This window comes from Pan troglodytes, chromosome 13 (assembly GCF_028858775.2).
Source record: "Pan troglodytes isolate AG18354 chromosome 13, NHGRI_mPanTro3-v2.0_pri, whole genome shotgun sequence".
Taxonomy (NCBI): domain Eukaryota; kingdom Metazoa; phylum Chordata; class Mammalia; order Primates; family Hominidae; genus Pan; species Pan troglodytes.
The window spans coordinates 37,827,840-37,843,972 of NC_072411.2; the positions used below are offsets into that span (position 1 = coordinate 37,827,840).

General features: G+C 48.0%; 1 protein-coding gene across 1 annotated transcript in view; it reads right to left on the reverse strand.

The window, feature by feature from the left end:
* Positions 1-16,133, reverse strand: part of LCT (lactase) — a 55,654-nt gene that overhangs the window by 8,446 nt on the left and 31,075 nt on the right. The window contains exons 8-14 of the mRNA XM_016949753.4: positions 14,528-16,078; positions 13,207-13,475; positions 10,846-11,136; positions 10,009-10,207; positions 6,690-6,892; positions 4,115-4,224; positions 729-863 (exon numbers count right to left, since the gene is read on the reverse strand). Of these exons, the coding sequence (XP_016805242.3) occupies positions 729-863; positions 4,115-4,224; positions 6,690-6,892; positions 10,009-10,207; positions 10,846-11,136; positions 13,207-13,475; positions 14,528-16,078 (2,758 nt within the window). The remainder of the gene's footprint in view (positions 1-728; positions 864-4,114; positions 4,225-6,689; positions 6,893-10,008; positions 10,208-10,845; positions 11,137-13,206; positions 13,476-14,527; positions 16,079-16,133) is intronic.

The window sequence follows — 16,133 nt, forward strand, 5'->3', positions numbered from 1 at the left end:
AGCCGAGACCATTCTGGCCAACATGATGAAACCCCGTCTCTGCTAAAATACAAAAAAAAAAAAAAAAAAAAATTAGCCAGGCGTGGAGGTACGCGCCTGTAATCCCAGCTACTTGGAGGCTGAGGCAGGGGAATCACTGGAACCCGGGTGGTGGAGGTTGCAGTGAGCCAAGATTGTGCCACTGCACTCCAGCCTGGTGACAGAGCGAGACTCTGTCTCAAAAAAAATACATAAAATAAAAATAAAAACCGTTACTTAAAAGGTGAACCAAAATCTTTTACTATCTCTACTTCATAAAAGCATTGTTTAAAAAGAGAAAATAAAATTTTACTCTTGTATTATTGTAATATTTATTAATATTAAAGCGAATTTTGATAAAACCTAAACAATTTTTTTCTTGAAAATCCTTTTTAAAAACCAAGCATTTTTAGAGTTAAGCAGCCTGTGAAAAAGAACACAAAATAAATAAATTTTAAAAATGAAATAAAAAAACAAAAAGCCAAGCACATGTGCCCTAATGGGAGGTGCCCTGGAGACCCCGGCCTTCTCTCCCTCTTGCTTGCTGGAGATTTCCTTGGGATCTGTGGGGTGGCGAGCATCTTGCAAACCCCGGCACATTCGGCGTTGGAGGCCCTGTTTTGAGGCTAGGCAGGCCTCGGAGAGCACAGCCAAGGGCACCTTTCTGCCTTTTCCAGAGATGGCTCCGGGCTCCCTGTTGGTGGACTTACCTGTCTGCATCAAAAGAAGAGATGGCAGTGTCGTAGTTGAGGTTGTAGGCGAGGACAGTGGTGTAGTGATTGAACCCAAAGTAGTCATAGGTGCCGTTGATCCTCCTCTTCTCACTCTCTGTAAATTCTGGCAGCCTGGGTGGAAGAAGCCATTGAGGGCAGGGCTTCAGGGAGAGCCATGCTTTGAGAAGAGAACATCATAGGGCTGGGGCGGGGGAGCTCTCCGAACCCCAGGCACTTGGCAGTGAGTAGGGGAAACTGGCAGGGAAGGAGAAGAGGTCCTTCAGGCGGTGCAGGAAGCACCTGCGGCTCCTCCCGCCAGACCATAAACCTGGCTTCCCTAGGTCTCTATAAGAGCCTCTGAAACCTGAAGGACCACACACACACACACACACACACGCACCCACGCACATACACACACACACACACACACATGCATACACAGTTTTTAATTTCCTTCAAACATTAACATATGCAAATTCTGATATTTAGCATCTATGACAGATTTCAAAATCAAGAGCATGCCTGAGGTACATATCCGAGACTCTTCCCCTATGTTTGTAAAGTTAGATCTTGTATAATTTATTTTTGTGTGGCTGAGTCTGGCTCTGTCACCTAGGCTGGAGTGCAGTGGCGCGATCTCAGCTCACTGCAACCTCCGCCTCCTGGGTTCAAGTGATTTTCCTGCCTCAGCCTCCCAAGTAGCTGGGACTACAAGTGCCTGCCACAACTCCTGGCTGATTTTTTATATTTTTGGTAGAGATGGGGTTTCACCATGTTGGCCAGGCTGGTCTTGAACTCCTGACCTCAAGTGATCCGCCCACCTCAGCCTCCTAAAGTGTTGGGATTACAGGCATGAGCCACCGCACCCGGCCCTGTATCTTGTGTAATTTGTATTTCCGTTTTCTGCCCTTTCCAAGTTTCTCTGCTCCTCTTGGGGTTTGTTTAGGCATGCCTCTTTTCTCCAACTCTAATAATAATAATAATAATAATAATAATAATGGCTTCAAGATCTTCAAAGTAGCAGGGGAAATAATTTGCAAATTGAGTATTTGAGTTTGAATTTCTCAGTTCTCACGATTTCACTGAACTTTGTTTTCTTTCTTCCTTTTTTTTTCCCCAGACAGGGTCTCGCCCTGTCCTCCTGGGGACACTGCACGCCCCCTGAGGCTGGAGTGCAGTGGTGCAATCATAGCTCACTGCAACCTCAGTCTCCTGGGCTCAAGCAATCCTCTCACCTCAGCCTCCCAAATAGTTGGGAATATAGGTGTGCGTCACCATGCCTAGATAATTTTTAAATTTTTTGTAAAGACAAAGTCTCACTATATTGCCCAGGCTGGTCTTGAACTCCTGGTCTCAAGCAATCCTCCTGCCTCAGCCTCCCAAAGTGCTGAGATTACCTGTGAGCCTGGGAACTTTGGCTTCTTAACGTGTAGATGGAGCATTTTCCAGGCACTCTGAGTGAAAAGCCTCTCCTGTAGAACCTGACTAATACACTTGTGTGCAGCATGTGTACATGCTGAATGCATGCACATGCCCACAGGGAGACCTGGGGCTTCTGGTTTAGGTGTGGCCCAGAGATGCCCTGCTGAGGCCTCTGACACTTTCATCTTGACCTTTCTGCTACCATTAACCTGAGGGATCAAGAACCTTCCTTCCCTGGGGTTTCTGAGATGATGGGAGAAAACCAAAGCACAGCCTCCTCCTGTCCCTGACGCTTCTGCTCAGAAGCCAGCAATGGCCTGTGGCACCAAAGCCAAGGCCCTGTGCTTGGCTTCCAGGCCCTCCACCATGTGGCCTCAGCCCCTTCACTGCTGCTGGGCTGGTCTCCCCACTCTCAGCTCTGGCACCCCCACTCATTCTTACCTCTAGGCCTGTCTTCACAACTCTGCCTCTTGGAAAGAATGACCTGCAATCCCCCACATTCTATCCCCTGTCAAGGCCCAGCTCAGCTGATGTCCTGCCTTGTCCATGAAATCTCCTGGGTCTACCCAGCCTACCCTGATCTCATCTTCCGAGTTTTCTTTGTACTGAAGAGCCTGGGGAATGGGATGGAGAACTGTCTTTCCAGCTGATCTGTCAGCAGCTTGAGGAGCCGAATGGAATCCTCTCCTTCCATGGACCCCTCCCCCTGGCCCTGGCTCGGGCAAATGGTAGGTGCTCGGCAAAGTTGTGCAGATGGGCCGGGCGCTCATCGGTTTTGCTGGAGATCACAGTTCGCAGATCAGACCTTTAGGCACAGCCTGCTCTGGGGGACTTACCCTAACTAGGCCAGGGTGTGCATTGTGAGGTGGGAGCTGGATTTTTTTTTTTTTTTTTTTGAGACAAAGAGTCTTGCTCCATCGTCCAGGCTGGAGTGCAGTGGCATGATCTCGGCTCACTGCAACCTCTGCCTCCCGAGCTCAAGCAATTCTCTGGCCTCAGCCTCCCAAGTAGCTGGGATTACAGGCCCCCGCCACCGCGCCCAGCTAATTTTTGTATTTTTAGTAGAGACAGGGTTTCGCCATGTTGGCCAGGCTGGTCTTGAACTCATGACTTCAAGTGATCCGCCCACCTTGGCCTCCCAAAGTGCTGGGATTACAAGCGTGAGCCACCGCACCCGGCCTGGGAGCTGGATTTTTAATCCTCAGCTGGACTATATGGGGGCGTCTAGGGGCAGGACTCAAAGGCTATGTTGGGAATTCACACTTGATTCCCGCCGGCCTTGGAGCGGTGGGCATGTTCCCGTGGGCAGTGACTGCCGCTTCCTGCGCTTCCTCACACCACACCTCTCACCCCACCTGCATGATTCTCAAGCCCCCAGCATGCGCCCTGGGGGCCGACAGCTTGGCTGCAAATCTCAGCTCTATCTCTTAATAGCTGGGTGATCTTGCCCTAATCTTTGCGCCTCACTTTACTCGTATTTAAATAGAAATAAAGATACCAACAGAAGATGGGTAAACGTTGGCTGCTAATGTTGCTACTCCTTCCTTGACAAGAAGGGGCGGGCGGGTAAGGAAGGACGCTTTGGTGCAGACCATCGCCACCTGCTGGCCAAATGATGCAAAGCACACGCCTGACTGTCAGCCACTGCCACCCACATTCACACGTGCGGTGATGAAATAGGATAGGATGAGCTGGGATTTGTCTGTGGAGTGGCATAGTGGGGTTGCTCAGAGGTGGACAGCCTTGGAACAGATTTCCTGGCTGTTCCACAATATAATAACCATAATAGCAAACCCCTCTGTCAAGCATATAGCAGTGCCAGGTGCTGGGCTAAGCTTTACATATATGATCACATGTAACTTCCCAGCAAGCAAAGAAGCTCAGTCATGGTAACTTGCCCGAGACATGCCTCTGTGACCCCGACGCCCATGCCCTCACCACTGCGGGCACCAGGCCCTTACCGAGACTTGTTGAGGCCTGCAGCCAAGCTCCTGTCACGGATCCGCGTCTTCATCACCTCATTGTAATCTCCATTCTTGAAAATAGGATGTGCAAACCAGCCTCCCATGAACTGCGGGTGGGGTGGGGGAGACAGCCCAGGCGTTACAGGTGGGCACAGCAAGAGACAGCATCGTCCCCGCTCAGAAGTGCCTGGCCTCACAACCTCCCTCCTTTTCCTGGACCCCCAGGTTAAGTTCTCTTCCCTGTGGCTCCTGCCTGTTGCAGCTTCAGTGTCCACAGGTCTCCCAGCTGGGTCTGTGCTTGCTCAGTTGCTGTTGCACTGAGGACAGGGCCACCTCTTCATAGTTGCAGCTTGAGGTGACAGTAACTGACCTGGGCACTGGCCCTGGTGCTCAACAAATGCTTCCTGGCTGCCCTTGGATGGGTCCTGCAGAGGAGAAGGGAGAACCCACAAGCCTCCAGGCTCCCGGTTCTCTTTCTCACCACTGAGCGGCTGCACTTCCTCATCAAAGTGCCCAAGGAGCAAACAGAACTTTCTGGGGAGGGCTGAGATGCAAGGCTTTCCTGACTTTCCGGGCAAAGCATAACTCTTAATGGGCTTTCACAGCCCCAGAGTGGGGAACCGTTTGACCTATTTTCTCTAATGAGGCCTAGGCCATCCTTATCATGTGCGGGGATACGTGGCACCCAAACACTATGATGCTGGGGGTTTGAGAGCCTTCTTTAGTCTCTCCAAATCCTCTCCTCACCCACTGGCTGCTGCTGGGAATGTGGGGTGAGGGCAGCTTCCACTCATGGTCAGAGATGAGGCATGGAACACACATGCCCTGGTAAAGAGGCTTAAATGCACCCACTCCAAGGTAACACACTAGATATTTTCGTGGAAGCTGATTCTAATAGGAGATGCATCTGTCATAGTCCATGGCTGCAGTATCACAGTTCACCAGTAAGTGGCTCAATCTAATGATATGACAGCCTAACGTTTCCTGACGTTTGAAGTTTTGATTTCAGGAAAAAAGGAAATGTTGTTCTAAATCACCAGTTCTGTGAGTCTGAAATGAGGGATACATTAATTTTGTTTCAAAACTGTTTCCCCAGCTGGCTAGCAGACCAGAAAATTAAGCCCTTCGTTGCATTTATTAATTTGACTATCTTTGTCAAGTTCTCCTGTGAAGAGTTTGGCAAACCAAGGCCCATGGTGTTTCCCCCGAGAGAGTTATAGTGCCACAGTTGGCAGACTCTTCCACGGAGCCCAAAGTGGGAACCAATCCAGAGAGAAACCCTTGCCTTTCCTTCCTGATGTAAAATGTAGGAGAGAGCACCTTCTATCCCTTTCTAGGAGGAGCCAGAGGAGCTGTGCCGTGAAAGAGGATCATTCTTTTCCTTCTCTCCTCTTGTCAGTCAGGGGTTCAGGTGGAAATAAAGGTAGGCCATGCTGGCACCTGCTTCCTTTTTTTTTTTTGGAGATGGAGTCTCTCTCCGTTGCTCAGGCTGGAGTGCAATGGCGATCTCAGCTTCTGGGTTCTCCTGCCTTAGCCTCCAGAGTAGTTGGAACTACAGGCATGTGCCACCACGCCTCGGTAATTTTTATATTTTTAGTAGAGATGGGGTCTCACCATGTTGGCCAGGCTGGTCTAGAACTCCTGACCTCAGGTTATCAGCCTGCCTTAGCCTCCCAAAGTGCTGGGATTACAGGCGTGAGCCACCTTGCCCAGTCGGCTTCCTAGTAATGTCTCTACTTCCTTGGGTGAAATTCCATGACTGAAAGATGCTGTTCTTAAACTCATTGAGTTGGCAAATTAGGGGCACTAATGAGTTTCACAGAATCTAAAGCCCCCAATTTAAGAAATGCCTAGGCTGGAGCAAATCAAATTAGATGGTGACACCTAAAGGTGACGTGTGACACTGCAGCCCAGCTCTGTTAGCTACTATAGTCAAACCAGAGAGACTGAAGACATGGAAATTTCTCTCTAGGAGTTAACTTCAAACCAATGTTACAGAAAGAATTACCTGTACAAATGATTTTTAAAAACTTAAAGACAACTTAACCCCACAGACTTTATCACTTTCATCACAGCAAACTTATGAGGTGGGCAGGGCATCTCCAGTTCGAAGTTGAGGAAACTAAGGTATGAAAAAGTTAGATGATTTTCCCAAGCTCACAAAATCAGGCAATAGCAAAACTAGGCTTAGATCCTAATAATTCTTCTTTTTGGGGGTTGGGGGTGGTCTCCCTCTGTCACCTGGAGTTTAATGGTGCCGAAATCATGGCTCACTGCAACCTTGAACTCCTGGACTCAAGCTCCCACCTTAGCCTCCTGAGCAGCTGGGACTATAGGTGTGTGTCACCATGCCCTAATAATTTTTTTTTCTTCACAGACAAGGTCTTTCTATGTTGCCCAGGCTAGTCTCAAACTCCTAGCCTCAAGCAATCCTCCTGCCTCAGACTTCCAAAGTGCTGGGATTATAGACATGAGCCACCACACCCTAAATCTTTGATTCACAATCTGTTTCCATTAGGCTGGAAGGAAAGATGGACAAGAGTAAGAACAAGCGCCCAGAGGAAAAACAGACCTGAACATATCTCCTGGCTGCCTCCACATCCTCCTGGTTAGAGGGATCTCTGGGTTCAGCCCAGTCACTGCTGATGGTGATGGAAATCACGCCACCTTGACTGGCGCGGTACACATCGTTGTACAGATGCCAGGCCTCAGCATGAGCCTTTATTAGATTGTGGCCAACAATGTACGGGGCAGTGCCAGGCCTATTGGAGATTCCTGGAAACATACACATGGATGTCAACAGAGAATGGATAGAATGGATGTGACTGAGATTGTTAGTCCCTGCCTGCAGATGTCCCCTCTGTGTTTGGGAGAAGGGGTGTAGATTCTGACACTAGGAAAACTGGAATTCAAACCCTGGCTCTCCCTCTTATTACCTGGCTGTGTAACTTTGGGTGAGTAATTCAGCCTTTCAGTTTCCTCCTTGGTGAAATGGGCAGCAGAGAGTGATTGTGAGAGGGAAATTAAACAGTGTATGAAACCCACCCACAGCAGCACTGTGTCTGGAAGAGGGAAGGCCACTTGATAAATGTTGGCTTCTGTTCCCCTCCTCCAGAAGAGTGGCTCGTATGTCTCAGGCAAAATACCCATAATAGAGATACCTATCGCAGAATCTAAAGCCCCCAATTTAAGAAATGCTTAGTCTGGAGCAAATCAAATCAGATGGTGGCACCTAAAGGTGAAGTGTGACATTGCAGCCCAGCTCTGTTAGCTACTATAGTCAAACTAGAGAGACTAAAGAGATGGAATTTCTTTCTATTGAGTTAGCTTCAAACCAATGTTATATTCAGAAAGGACTATATGTACAAATGATTTTTTAAAACTTAAAAGACAACCCAGGCCAGGCAGGGTGGCTCACACCCATAATCCCAGCACTTTGGGAGGCTGAGGCAGGTGGATCACCTGAGGTCAGGAGTTTGAGACCAACTTGCCCAATATGGTGAAACCCGTCTCTACTAAAAATACAAAAAATTAGCCAGCTGTGGTGGCAGGCGCCTGTAATCCCAGCTACTCAGGAGGCTGAGGCAGGAGAATCACTTGAATCCAGGAGGTGGAGACTGCAGTGAGCCGAGGGGTTCAAACAATTCTCCTGTCTCAGCCTCCTGAGTAGCTGGGACTGCAGGCGCATGCCACCACATCTGGTTAATTTTTGTATTTTTAGTAGAGGCGGAGTTTCACCATATTGATCAGGCTGGTCTTGAACTCCTGACCTCAGGTGATCCACCTGTCTTGGCCTCCCAAAGTGCTGGGATTACAGGCGTGAGATACCATACTCGGCCTATGATTATTTCTGAGACAGGGTCATGCACTGTCATCCAGGCTGGAGTGCAGTGGTGCCATGAGCATGGCTCACGGCAGCCTTGAACTCCTGGGCTCAAATGAATTGACAGGAGTTGATAATCTGGAGCTCCTTGGGGACCCATTGTGATCATTAGGGTTGGAGAATGTAGCTAATGCAACCAGCTGACACGGAGATACCCTGATAGTGAATGCTGCAAGAGAGGCGCCTCTCATGTGTTGAAGGAGTGTAAACCAAAGGGGCGACCTAGGACCAATGGAGATGCCTCTGATAACGATTTGAGGCACATCTCCTGGTGGCTCTTTCCAGCTGTTACACAGTGTTCTGAGGAATCACATGAATGAACACAAATTTATTCTTATTAACTCAGAACTAGAGAAAAGGGAAACTGGATGGTTCTCAAGGCACAAAAATAGGTCCACAATTTCTTATTCAAAACCCTAAGGGATCCTGCAATCTTACTTTTGGGTATTTATCCAAAGGAAAGTAAGTCAGAATACCAAATCAATACCTTGACCTCTGTGTTTATTGCATCACTGTTACAATGGCCAAGATATGGAATCAACCTAAGTGTCCATCAACAGATGAATGGATAAAGAAAATGTGGCATCTATATATGATGGAATACTATACAGCCATAAAGAAGGATGAATCTTATCATTCGTGACAACATCGCTGGAACTGGAGGTCATTATGTAAAGTGAAATAAGTCAGGCACAGAAAGGCAAATACTGCATGTTCTTACTCACATGTGGGAGCTAAAAAGATGAGCTCCTAGCAGCAGAGAATAGAATTGTGATTATTAGAGGATGGGAAGGGTAGTAGGGAGGGAGGATTGGGAGAGGTTGGTTAATGGATACAAAGTTAAGCTAGATAAGAAGATGAAGTTCTAGTGATGTGTGGCACTGTAGAGTGAATGTAGTTAACAATAATTTAGGCTGGGTGCAGTGGCTCACACCTGTAATCCCAGCACTTTGGGAGGCTGAGGCGGGCGGATTACCTGAGGTCAGGAGTTCGAGACCAGCCTGGCCAACATGATGAAACCCCATTTCTACTAAAAATACAAAAATTAGCTGGGCATGGTGACACATGCCTGTAATCCCAGCTACTTGGGAGGCTGAGGCAGGAGAATTGCTTGAGCCCAGGAGGTGGAGGTTGCAGTGAGCTGATATCATACCACTGCACTCCAGCCTGGCCAACAGAGCTAGACTCTGTCTCAAAAAAATAAAAAATGAATAAAAAATAATGATACAAAAGAATTTAGTGTATATTTGCAAAAAGCTAGAAAAGAGGACTCCGAATTTTCCCAACACAAAGAAATGATGAATGTTTGAGGTGATGAATATACTAATTATTCTGATTTCATCATCACACATTGTATACATGTATCAAAATATATTTTGTACTCCATACATATGTACAATTATTGCATGTCAACCAAAGTTAAAAGAAAAAAAATCTTTTAGGGTCAGATGTGTTTTGGAATTAAATGTTTCCTTTGAGAAAAGTACCTATCAGCCCCATGGGCCGCAGACAGCTCTCCATAGTCAAGCACACTGATATCTCTGCAGCAGAACTTAGGAATGTTTGCTCAGTGCGATAAAGACCATGAGCAGCCTCCTGTTGGTTTGAGTCAGGTTTCACTACGATTAAATGAGCTCAGGTCAGCCAAACCAATTGTCAGAAACTTTGGGGTTTGGGAATTGTGGAAACAGACTGTAGACCTGTACAGCCTGACAAACTGTCCTTCCCCACATCAATTTGCCCACATCTCTGATCTCAGAGAGCTTCCCACCTGAGGCCGATCAGAGTCACAGAGCAAAGAAATGAACCCACCTTGAGGAATTGAGATGTGAAATTCATGTTTAACAATGCAATGCCAGGAGGGAAACCTCTACAGCCCTGAGCAAGAGGCAGGGTTTCTGCCATGGGGCTTTCTTGGTTGCCTCGTCCTGTGCCATCTGGATTTCAACTCTTGATGTGCTAAGAATGCCATGATCCAAAGAGCCGATGAGCCAGGGCTGGGACTTACCTGGAGCTGCTGTTCCGTAGCCATAGCCCTGGTAAGCAATGACAAAGGGCTCATTCAGCGTGATCCAAAACTTCACCTTGTCTCCCAGCCTCTGGAAGAGCACATCTGCATACTCCTTAAACCGCTGCACGATGGTCTCATTCTCCCAGCCTCCTACATCTTGGAGCGTCTGTGGTAGGTCCCAGTGGTAAATGGTCACCTGGGAAGAAGCCAGATCAGCTGTTGCATCAGTCATGCTTTCCATGGGAAGCCCTAGGTTAGATGTGCCAGCATCAACGTCTGCTGCAAATCCTGAGAGTGACTTATGAGACAAAAAGGCTCAAAGATTTTTTTCTTTTTCTTTTGGGAAAAGGGTAAATTGCTTTCAGGGAGAACTAGATGGCTGAGGTCAAGGTTGGGAAGGAAACTCTTTTATGCTTTTCAAATTCTGCATCATATGAATTCACTGAAAATTAAAAAGTTAAATTTGAGGTCGAGCACGGTGGCTCATACCTATAATCTCAGCACTTTGGGAGGCCGAGGCAGGTGGATCACTTGAGGCCAGGAGTTTGAGACCAGCCTGGCCAACACAGTGAAACCCTGTCTCTACTAAAAATACAAAAATTAGCTGGGCATGGTGATGCGTGCCTATAAGCCCAGCTACTCTGGAGGCTGAGAAACGAGATCCGCCACTGCACTCCAGCCTGGGTGACAGAGCGAGACTACGTCTCAAAAACAACAATAACAACAAAAGCTAAATTTGAAACCAGCATTTTGTTTACATGATAAATGTGCTCCCCCAGCCCCGCTGGTTCCTGCATGTGGACTTTCCCAAGGCCTTGCCAGGACCCACCATACCTGGGGCTGGATGCTGGCGGCCAGCAGTGTATCGATGAGCCTCACGTAGTAGTTCAGGCCCGCTTCATTGATGTACCTGGTGGTTCCATCAGGGAGGATGCGAGACCAGGAGATGGAAAAACGGTAGTGGGACACGCCCAGGTTCTTCAGGGTGACCAGATCCTCAGCAATCTTGTGATAACTGTCACAGGCCACATCTCCAATGGCATCGTTCTCAACCCTCAGTGGTGTGTGAGAAAACGTGTCCCAAATGCTGAGTCCTTTGCCATCTGCTCTCCACGCACCTTCAATCTCAAGATGACAAGACATGGTCTTATTAAGTCATTCAGTCAAGCACTCACAGGTTCCTTTCTTTCACTGGGTGAGTCTCAAGTCAGGACGTTTACTCTTTTGTGATAATGCTTAGCTTAAAACAAGCACATTGGTCCAGGTGTGGTGGCTCACGCCGGCAACCCCAGCGCTATGGGAGGATCGCTCGAGCCCAGGAGTTCGAAACCAGCCTGGGCAACATGGCAAAACCCCATCTCTATAAAAAAAATCAAAAAAATTAGCCAAGTGTGGTTACCTCCTCTGCGAGCCTGCTCTGGCCCCCGCTCAGTCTCGGAACTCCCCTGGCTTTCTCTACGCATGTGGCAGGCCCACTCTTGCACAGAGACAGACGCAGGCAGAAGATGGAAAGCAGGAACCACCACTAACTGCCAGGCAAGTCACTCTTGCCTTTTCCATTTTTCTTGCACAAAATAAAACCATCCTATTTTCTGTATGAGCAAGCCTCATTTTGGCATGAATACAGTAGTGGTGTGATGTTTTTAGGACATCAGAATAAGCTCAGGCCCATGCTGAGAGCCAATGTGAGCAAACTGCCTGCTTGGAAGGATCTAGCTGGGGAATAAAGGGGTCCAACAGGGACTCGTCATAGTCATGGGCTGTAGAACAGTGTTTTGGTCAATGACGGACCTGATATATGATGGTGGTCCCATAAGATTATAATGGAGCTGAAACATTCCTATTGCCTAGTGCTTTGCAGCCATCATAACGTTGTAGAGCACTGCATTATTCATGCTTGTGGCAGTGCTCATGTCAATAAATCTACCGTATGGCCAGCAGTATAAAAGTATAGCACATGCAGGCCGGGTGCTGTGGCTCAGACCTGTAATTCCAGCACTTTGGGAGGCTGAGGGAGGAGGATCACTTGAGGCCAGGAGTTCAGACTAGCCCTAGCAACATAGCAAGACCCCCATCTCTACAAAAAAATTAAAAATAAAAAATTCATTGGGTGTGGTGGCATATGCATGTAATCCCAGCTAATGGGGAGGCTGAGTGATCCTCCTGCCTCAGCCTCCCGAGTAGCTGGGACTACAGGAGTACACCACCACACTTGGCTAATTTTTTTGATTTTTTTATAGAGATAGGGTTTTGCCATGTTTTGCCCAGGCTGGTTTTGAACTCCTGGTCTCGAGCGATCCTCCCATAGCACTGGGATTGCAGGCATGAGCCACCACACCTGGACCAATGTGCTTGTTTTAAGCTAAGCATTATCACAAAAGAGTAAAAAAGTTTAAAAAATTAAAAAGTTAATAAAGTAAAAATGTTACAGTAAGCTAAGGTTAATGTGTTATTGAAGAAATAAAAACATTTAAAAAATAAATTTAGTGTAGCTTAAGTGTGCAGTGTTCATAAAGTCCACAGTAGTATACAGTAATGCCTAGGCCTTCCCATTCACTCACCCCTCACCCACTGACTCACCCAAAGCAACTCCCAGTCCCGCAGGCTCCATTCATGGTGAGTACCCTGTCCAGCTTTTATGCCATATTTTCACTGTGCCTTTCTACATTTAGATACATTTAGATACACAAATACCACTGTGTTACAACTGCCTACAGCATTCAGTACAGTAACAGGCTGTACAGGTTTGTAGCCTAGGAGCACTAGGCTATACCGTGTATCCTAGGTGTGTAGTAAGCTACACTATCTAGGTGTGTGTAAGTGCACTCTGTGTGATGTTCACACAACTATGAACTCACCTAACATCACATCTCTCAGAGTAAATCCCTGTTGTGAGCAATGCGTGACTGTATTTGTGTGTCTTTGCCCAAGTACTTCTGCCCAGGCTCCCCCTGCTCCATCTGGCCCTGCAAGCACCCATCTCAGGACAGCGAGCCTCACCATGCTGGTCTGGGTAAATTTGGGGGTGTGAAGAAGCCAGGCTGTCTGGAAGAGGACCTCCCAGACTCCATGCTGCCCCTCCATGGGTCTGCTGGAATCTCCTGTTCATGCATCTGCCCTTCCCAGCACTGAGCCCAGAGCCTGGCACAGGGCAGGTGTGCAGTCACTGGTGTCCCACCACCCTGAACTCCTCACCTGATATGCAGCAGAAGCTGCACTCCAGATGAAGCCCTCAGGAAACCGTCCGTACAGAAACTCATCCTCCCTGGCCAGTGGCATGCCGTTGTTGCTAATGACCTCTGTGTAGTACCTGGCGGAGGCTCTTGCTGTGCGAGGCCTGTTCGTGTTGTTGAAATCAACATGGTACAGTCCAAACTTGACCGTGTAGCCATTTAGCCACTCAAAGTTGTCCATCAGAGACCAGGCGACATACCCTCGAAGGTCTATACCATCGAGCCTGTAGGCTGGGAACATCCCAAAGGGAGCAGAGGAGAGCTTGACACCAGGAGTCAGGACCTCCATGCAGCCAACCCACTGCCAGCTCCTCAATTCAAGGTTGTGGTCCTAAAAGTGACATACACCCTGAGAGACCAACAGATCATCTGTTGATCTTACTTTTCTGCCAGTACCTATGACCCCACAGCAAGCATTAATGACTGATTATCTCCAAATCAAATTCTTCTCTTGGGGTAAAGAAACATGCCCCAAATTCAAGATCTTCAGCCCACTTAGGAAGTTAAGCCCAATGCATCTGTAGTCCTAGCTACTGGGGAGGCTGAGGCAATAGAATTGCTTGAACTCGGGAGATGGAGGTTGCAGTGAGCCGAGATCACACCATTGCACTCCAGCCTGGGCAACAGAGTGAGACTGTCTCAAAAAAAAAAAAAAAAAAATCAATGAAACAAAAAGTTGATTTTTAGGCTGGGCACAGTGGCTCACGCCTGTAATCCTAACACTTTGGGAGGCAAAGGCAGGTGGATCACTTGAGGTCAGGAGTTTGAAACCAGCCTGGCCAACATGGTGAAACCCCATCTCTACCAAAAATACAAAAAAATTAGCCGGGCACGGTGGCCATTGCACTTCAGCCTGGGTAACAGAGCAAGACTCCATCTCAAAAAAAAAAAAGGAAGTTTGAATTTACACAACTTTCTTGTTCTGGGGTGCATGGGATAAGCTCTATGAAGGCAGAAATTTGTGTTTTGTTCATTGCTGTATTCCCAGCACCTAAAATAGAACTTGCTCAGTAATGAATGAATGGACCCATGACAATATAAATATTCTGCTAGGGACCCTGTGTGTGTAGTGTTTGTGTTTTTCCTCTGCAGAGACAACCATAGCCTTTTTTCCCCCAGCTTCTCAAGGAACATATAACCCCCAAACAGATAAAGAATTATGGAGTTGGGACCTAAGAGAGAGATCTATTGATGGTTCATAAATCATCCCGGCAAAACATTTCAGGCATATGACCCAGGGAATGTTGGAAGATTTCTTTAAGGGGAACTGAACCCTCACACACCTTTCAAAGCCTCATTGATGTAGGTTTTGTGGTAAAATATCCTATCAGTATCCTCCGTGTTCGGATTGGTCAGCCCCACTCCGTTTTCGGTGATGTAAATGGGGATGTCACCATACTCTTCCTTGATCCAGTTCAGCAGCCTTCGCGTCCCCCAGGGCGCAGCTCTGTTCATTGCCGTGGAAGGCCACGAAGGGTCCTCCTCCTCGGCCATCTCCCGGTCGTCTTCGTAGGAGGGTGGGTTTAGCCTGGGTGTTTTGTACTGCACGATTCTGGAGTAGTACGTGTTGAGGCAGAAGACGTCGGCCGTCGCCCTGATGAACCTCTTCTCTTCCTCAGTGAAGCTTGGCAGGCGGGAGGTGGCTAAGTGCTGCAGTTCACTCCTGTTCCCCACTTTCCACTTCATGGTGTCAGGATAGTCTCCGTTTCTAAAAATGGGGTGAGCAAACCAGCCCAGGGAGAACTGCAGCATTCGGTCAGCGGCTTCCACATCTCTGGGGACCCCTGGTGACTTGGGCTCTGCCCAGTGTGTACTGAGGCTCAGCGAGATGACCCCCTTCTGCTCCTGCCTGTATTTCTCATCGTACGTGTGATAGACTCTGGCATGGGCTTTGATGATGGCGTGGGCTATCCTATATGGTGCCCAGCCTGGGTCCTTCACCCCTGGGGGAAATTCCCCTGAGCCATAACCCAGCCATGCCAGGTACATGGGCTCATTAAAAGTCATCCAAAACTTGACTCTATCACCAAAGGTCTGGAAACAAAAGTCTGCGTAGCTGTCAAACAAGTCAATCAAGGCAGGATTCTCCCAGCCTCCGATATCCTGGAGGGCCTGGGGCAGGTCCCAATGGAACAATGTCACCATGGGAAAGATGTTGCTTGCCACCAAGCCATTGATCAGCCTGTTGTAATAATCAACCCCATGACTGTTGATAGAGCTGTTTCTCCCAGTTGGGAAAATCCGAGACCAGGAGATAGAGAAGCGGTAGGCCTTCACCTTCAAAGCTCGGAGCATATTCAGATCGGCATCCAGCTGGTGATAGCTGTCACAGGCGATGTCTCCAGTGGCATTGTCTTTCACATTGCTCCCTGGTGTGTGGGTAAAGTTATCCCAGATGCTGGGGCCTTTGCCATCGGCATCCCACCCGCCTTCAATCTGATAAGCGGAAGAGGACACGCCCCACAGAAAGTCATCCCGAAACGTCCCGTGGTAGAACAAATCTCTTTCGAACTTGGGTTGGCTGGAGAACTTTTCCCAAACGACTTTAGCCTTGGAGGGCACCTCAGATGGAAAAGTGAAGGCTCTGACTTTGGAGGGGAGGTTTACTGTATTAGGTGGTAGCAGTCTTTTTGCCCCCTTGGTGAGGAAACCGTTCTTTTCTATGATGCTAGTGAAAAAGTAGGCAGATTTCCTGGGAGTCCTTGACTTGCTGCTGTCGCTGAAGTTGACGTGGTGCAGGCCAAACCGCTGGCTGTAACCAGAAGGGCCTTCGAAGCCATCAATGAGGGAACGAGCAATGTAGGAACGAACATCCACAGAGTCTTCCTTGATAGCTGTGAAGAAAAATAAAAATTAGATTTATTTATTTATGGATTTATTTAATTGAGA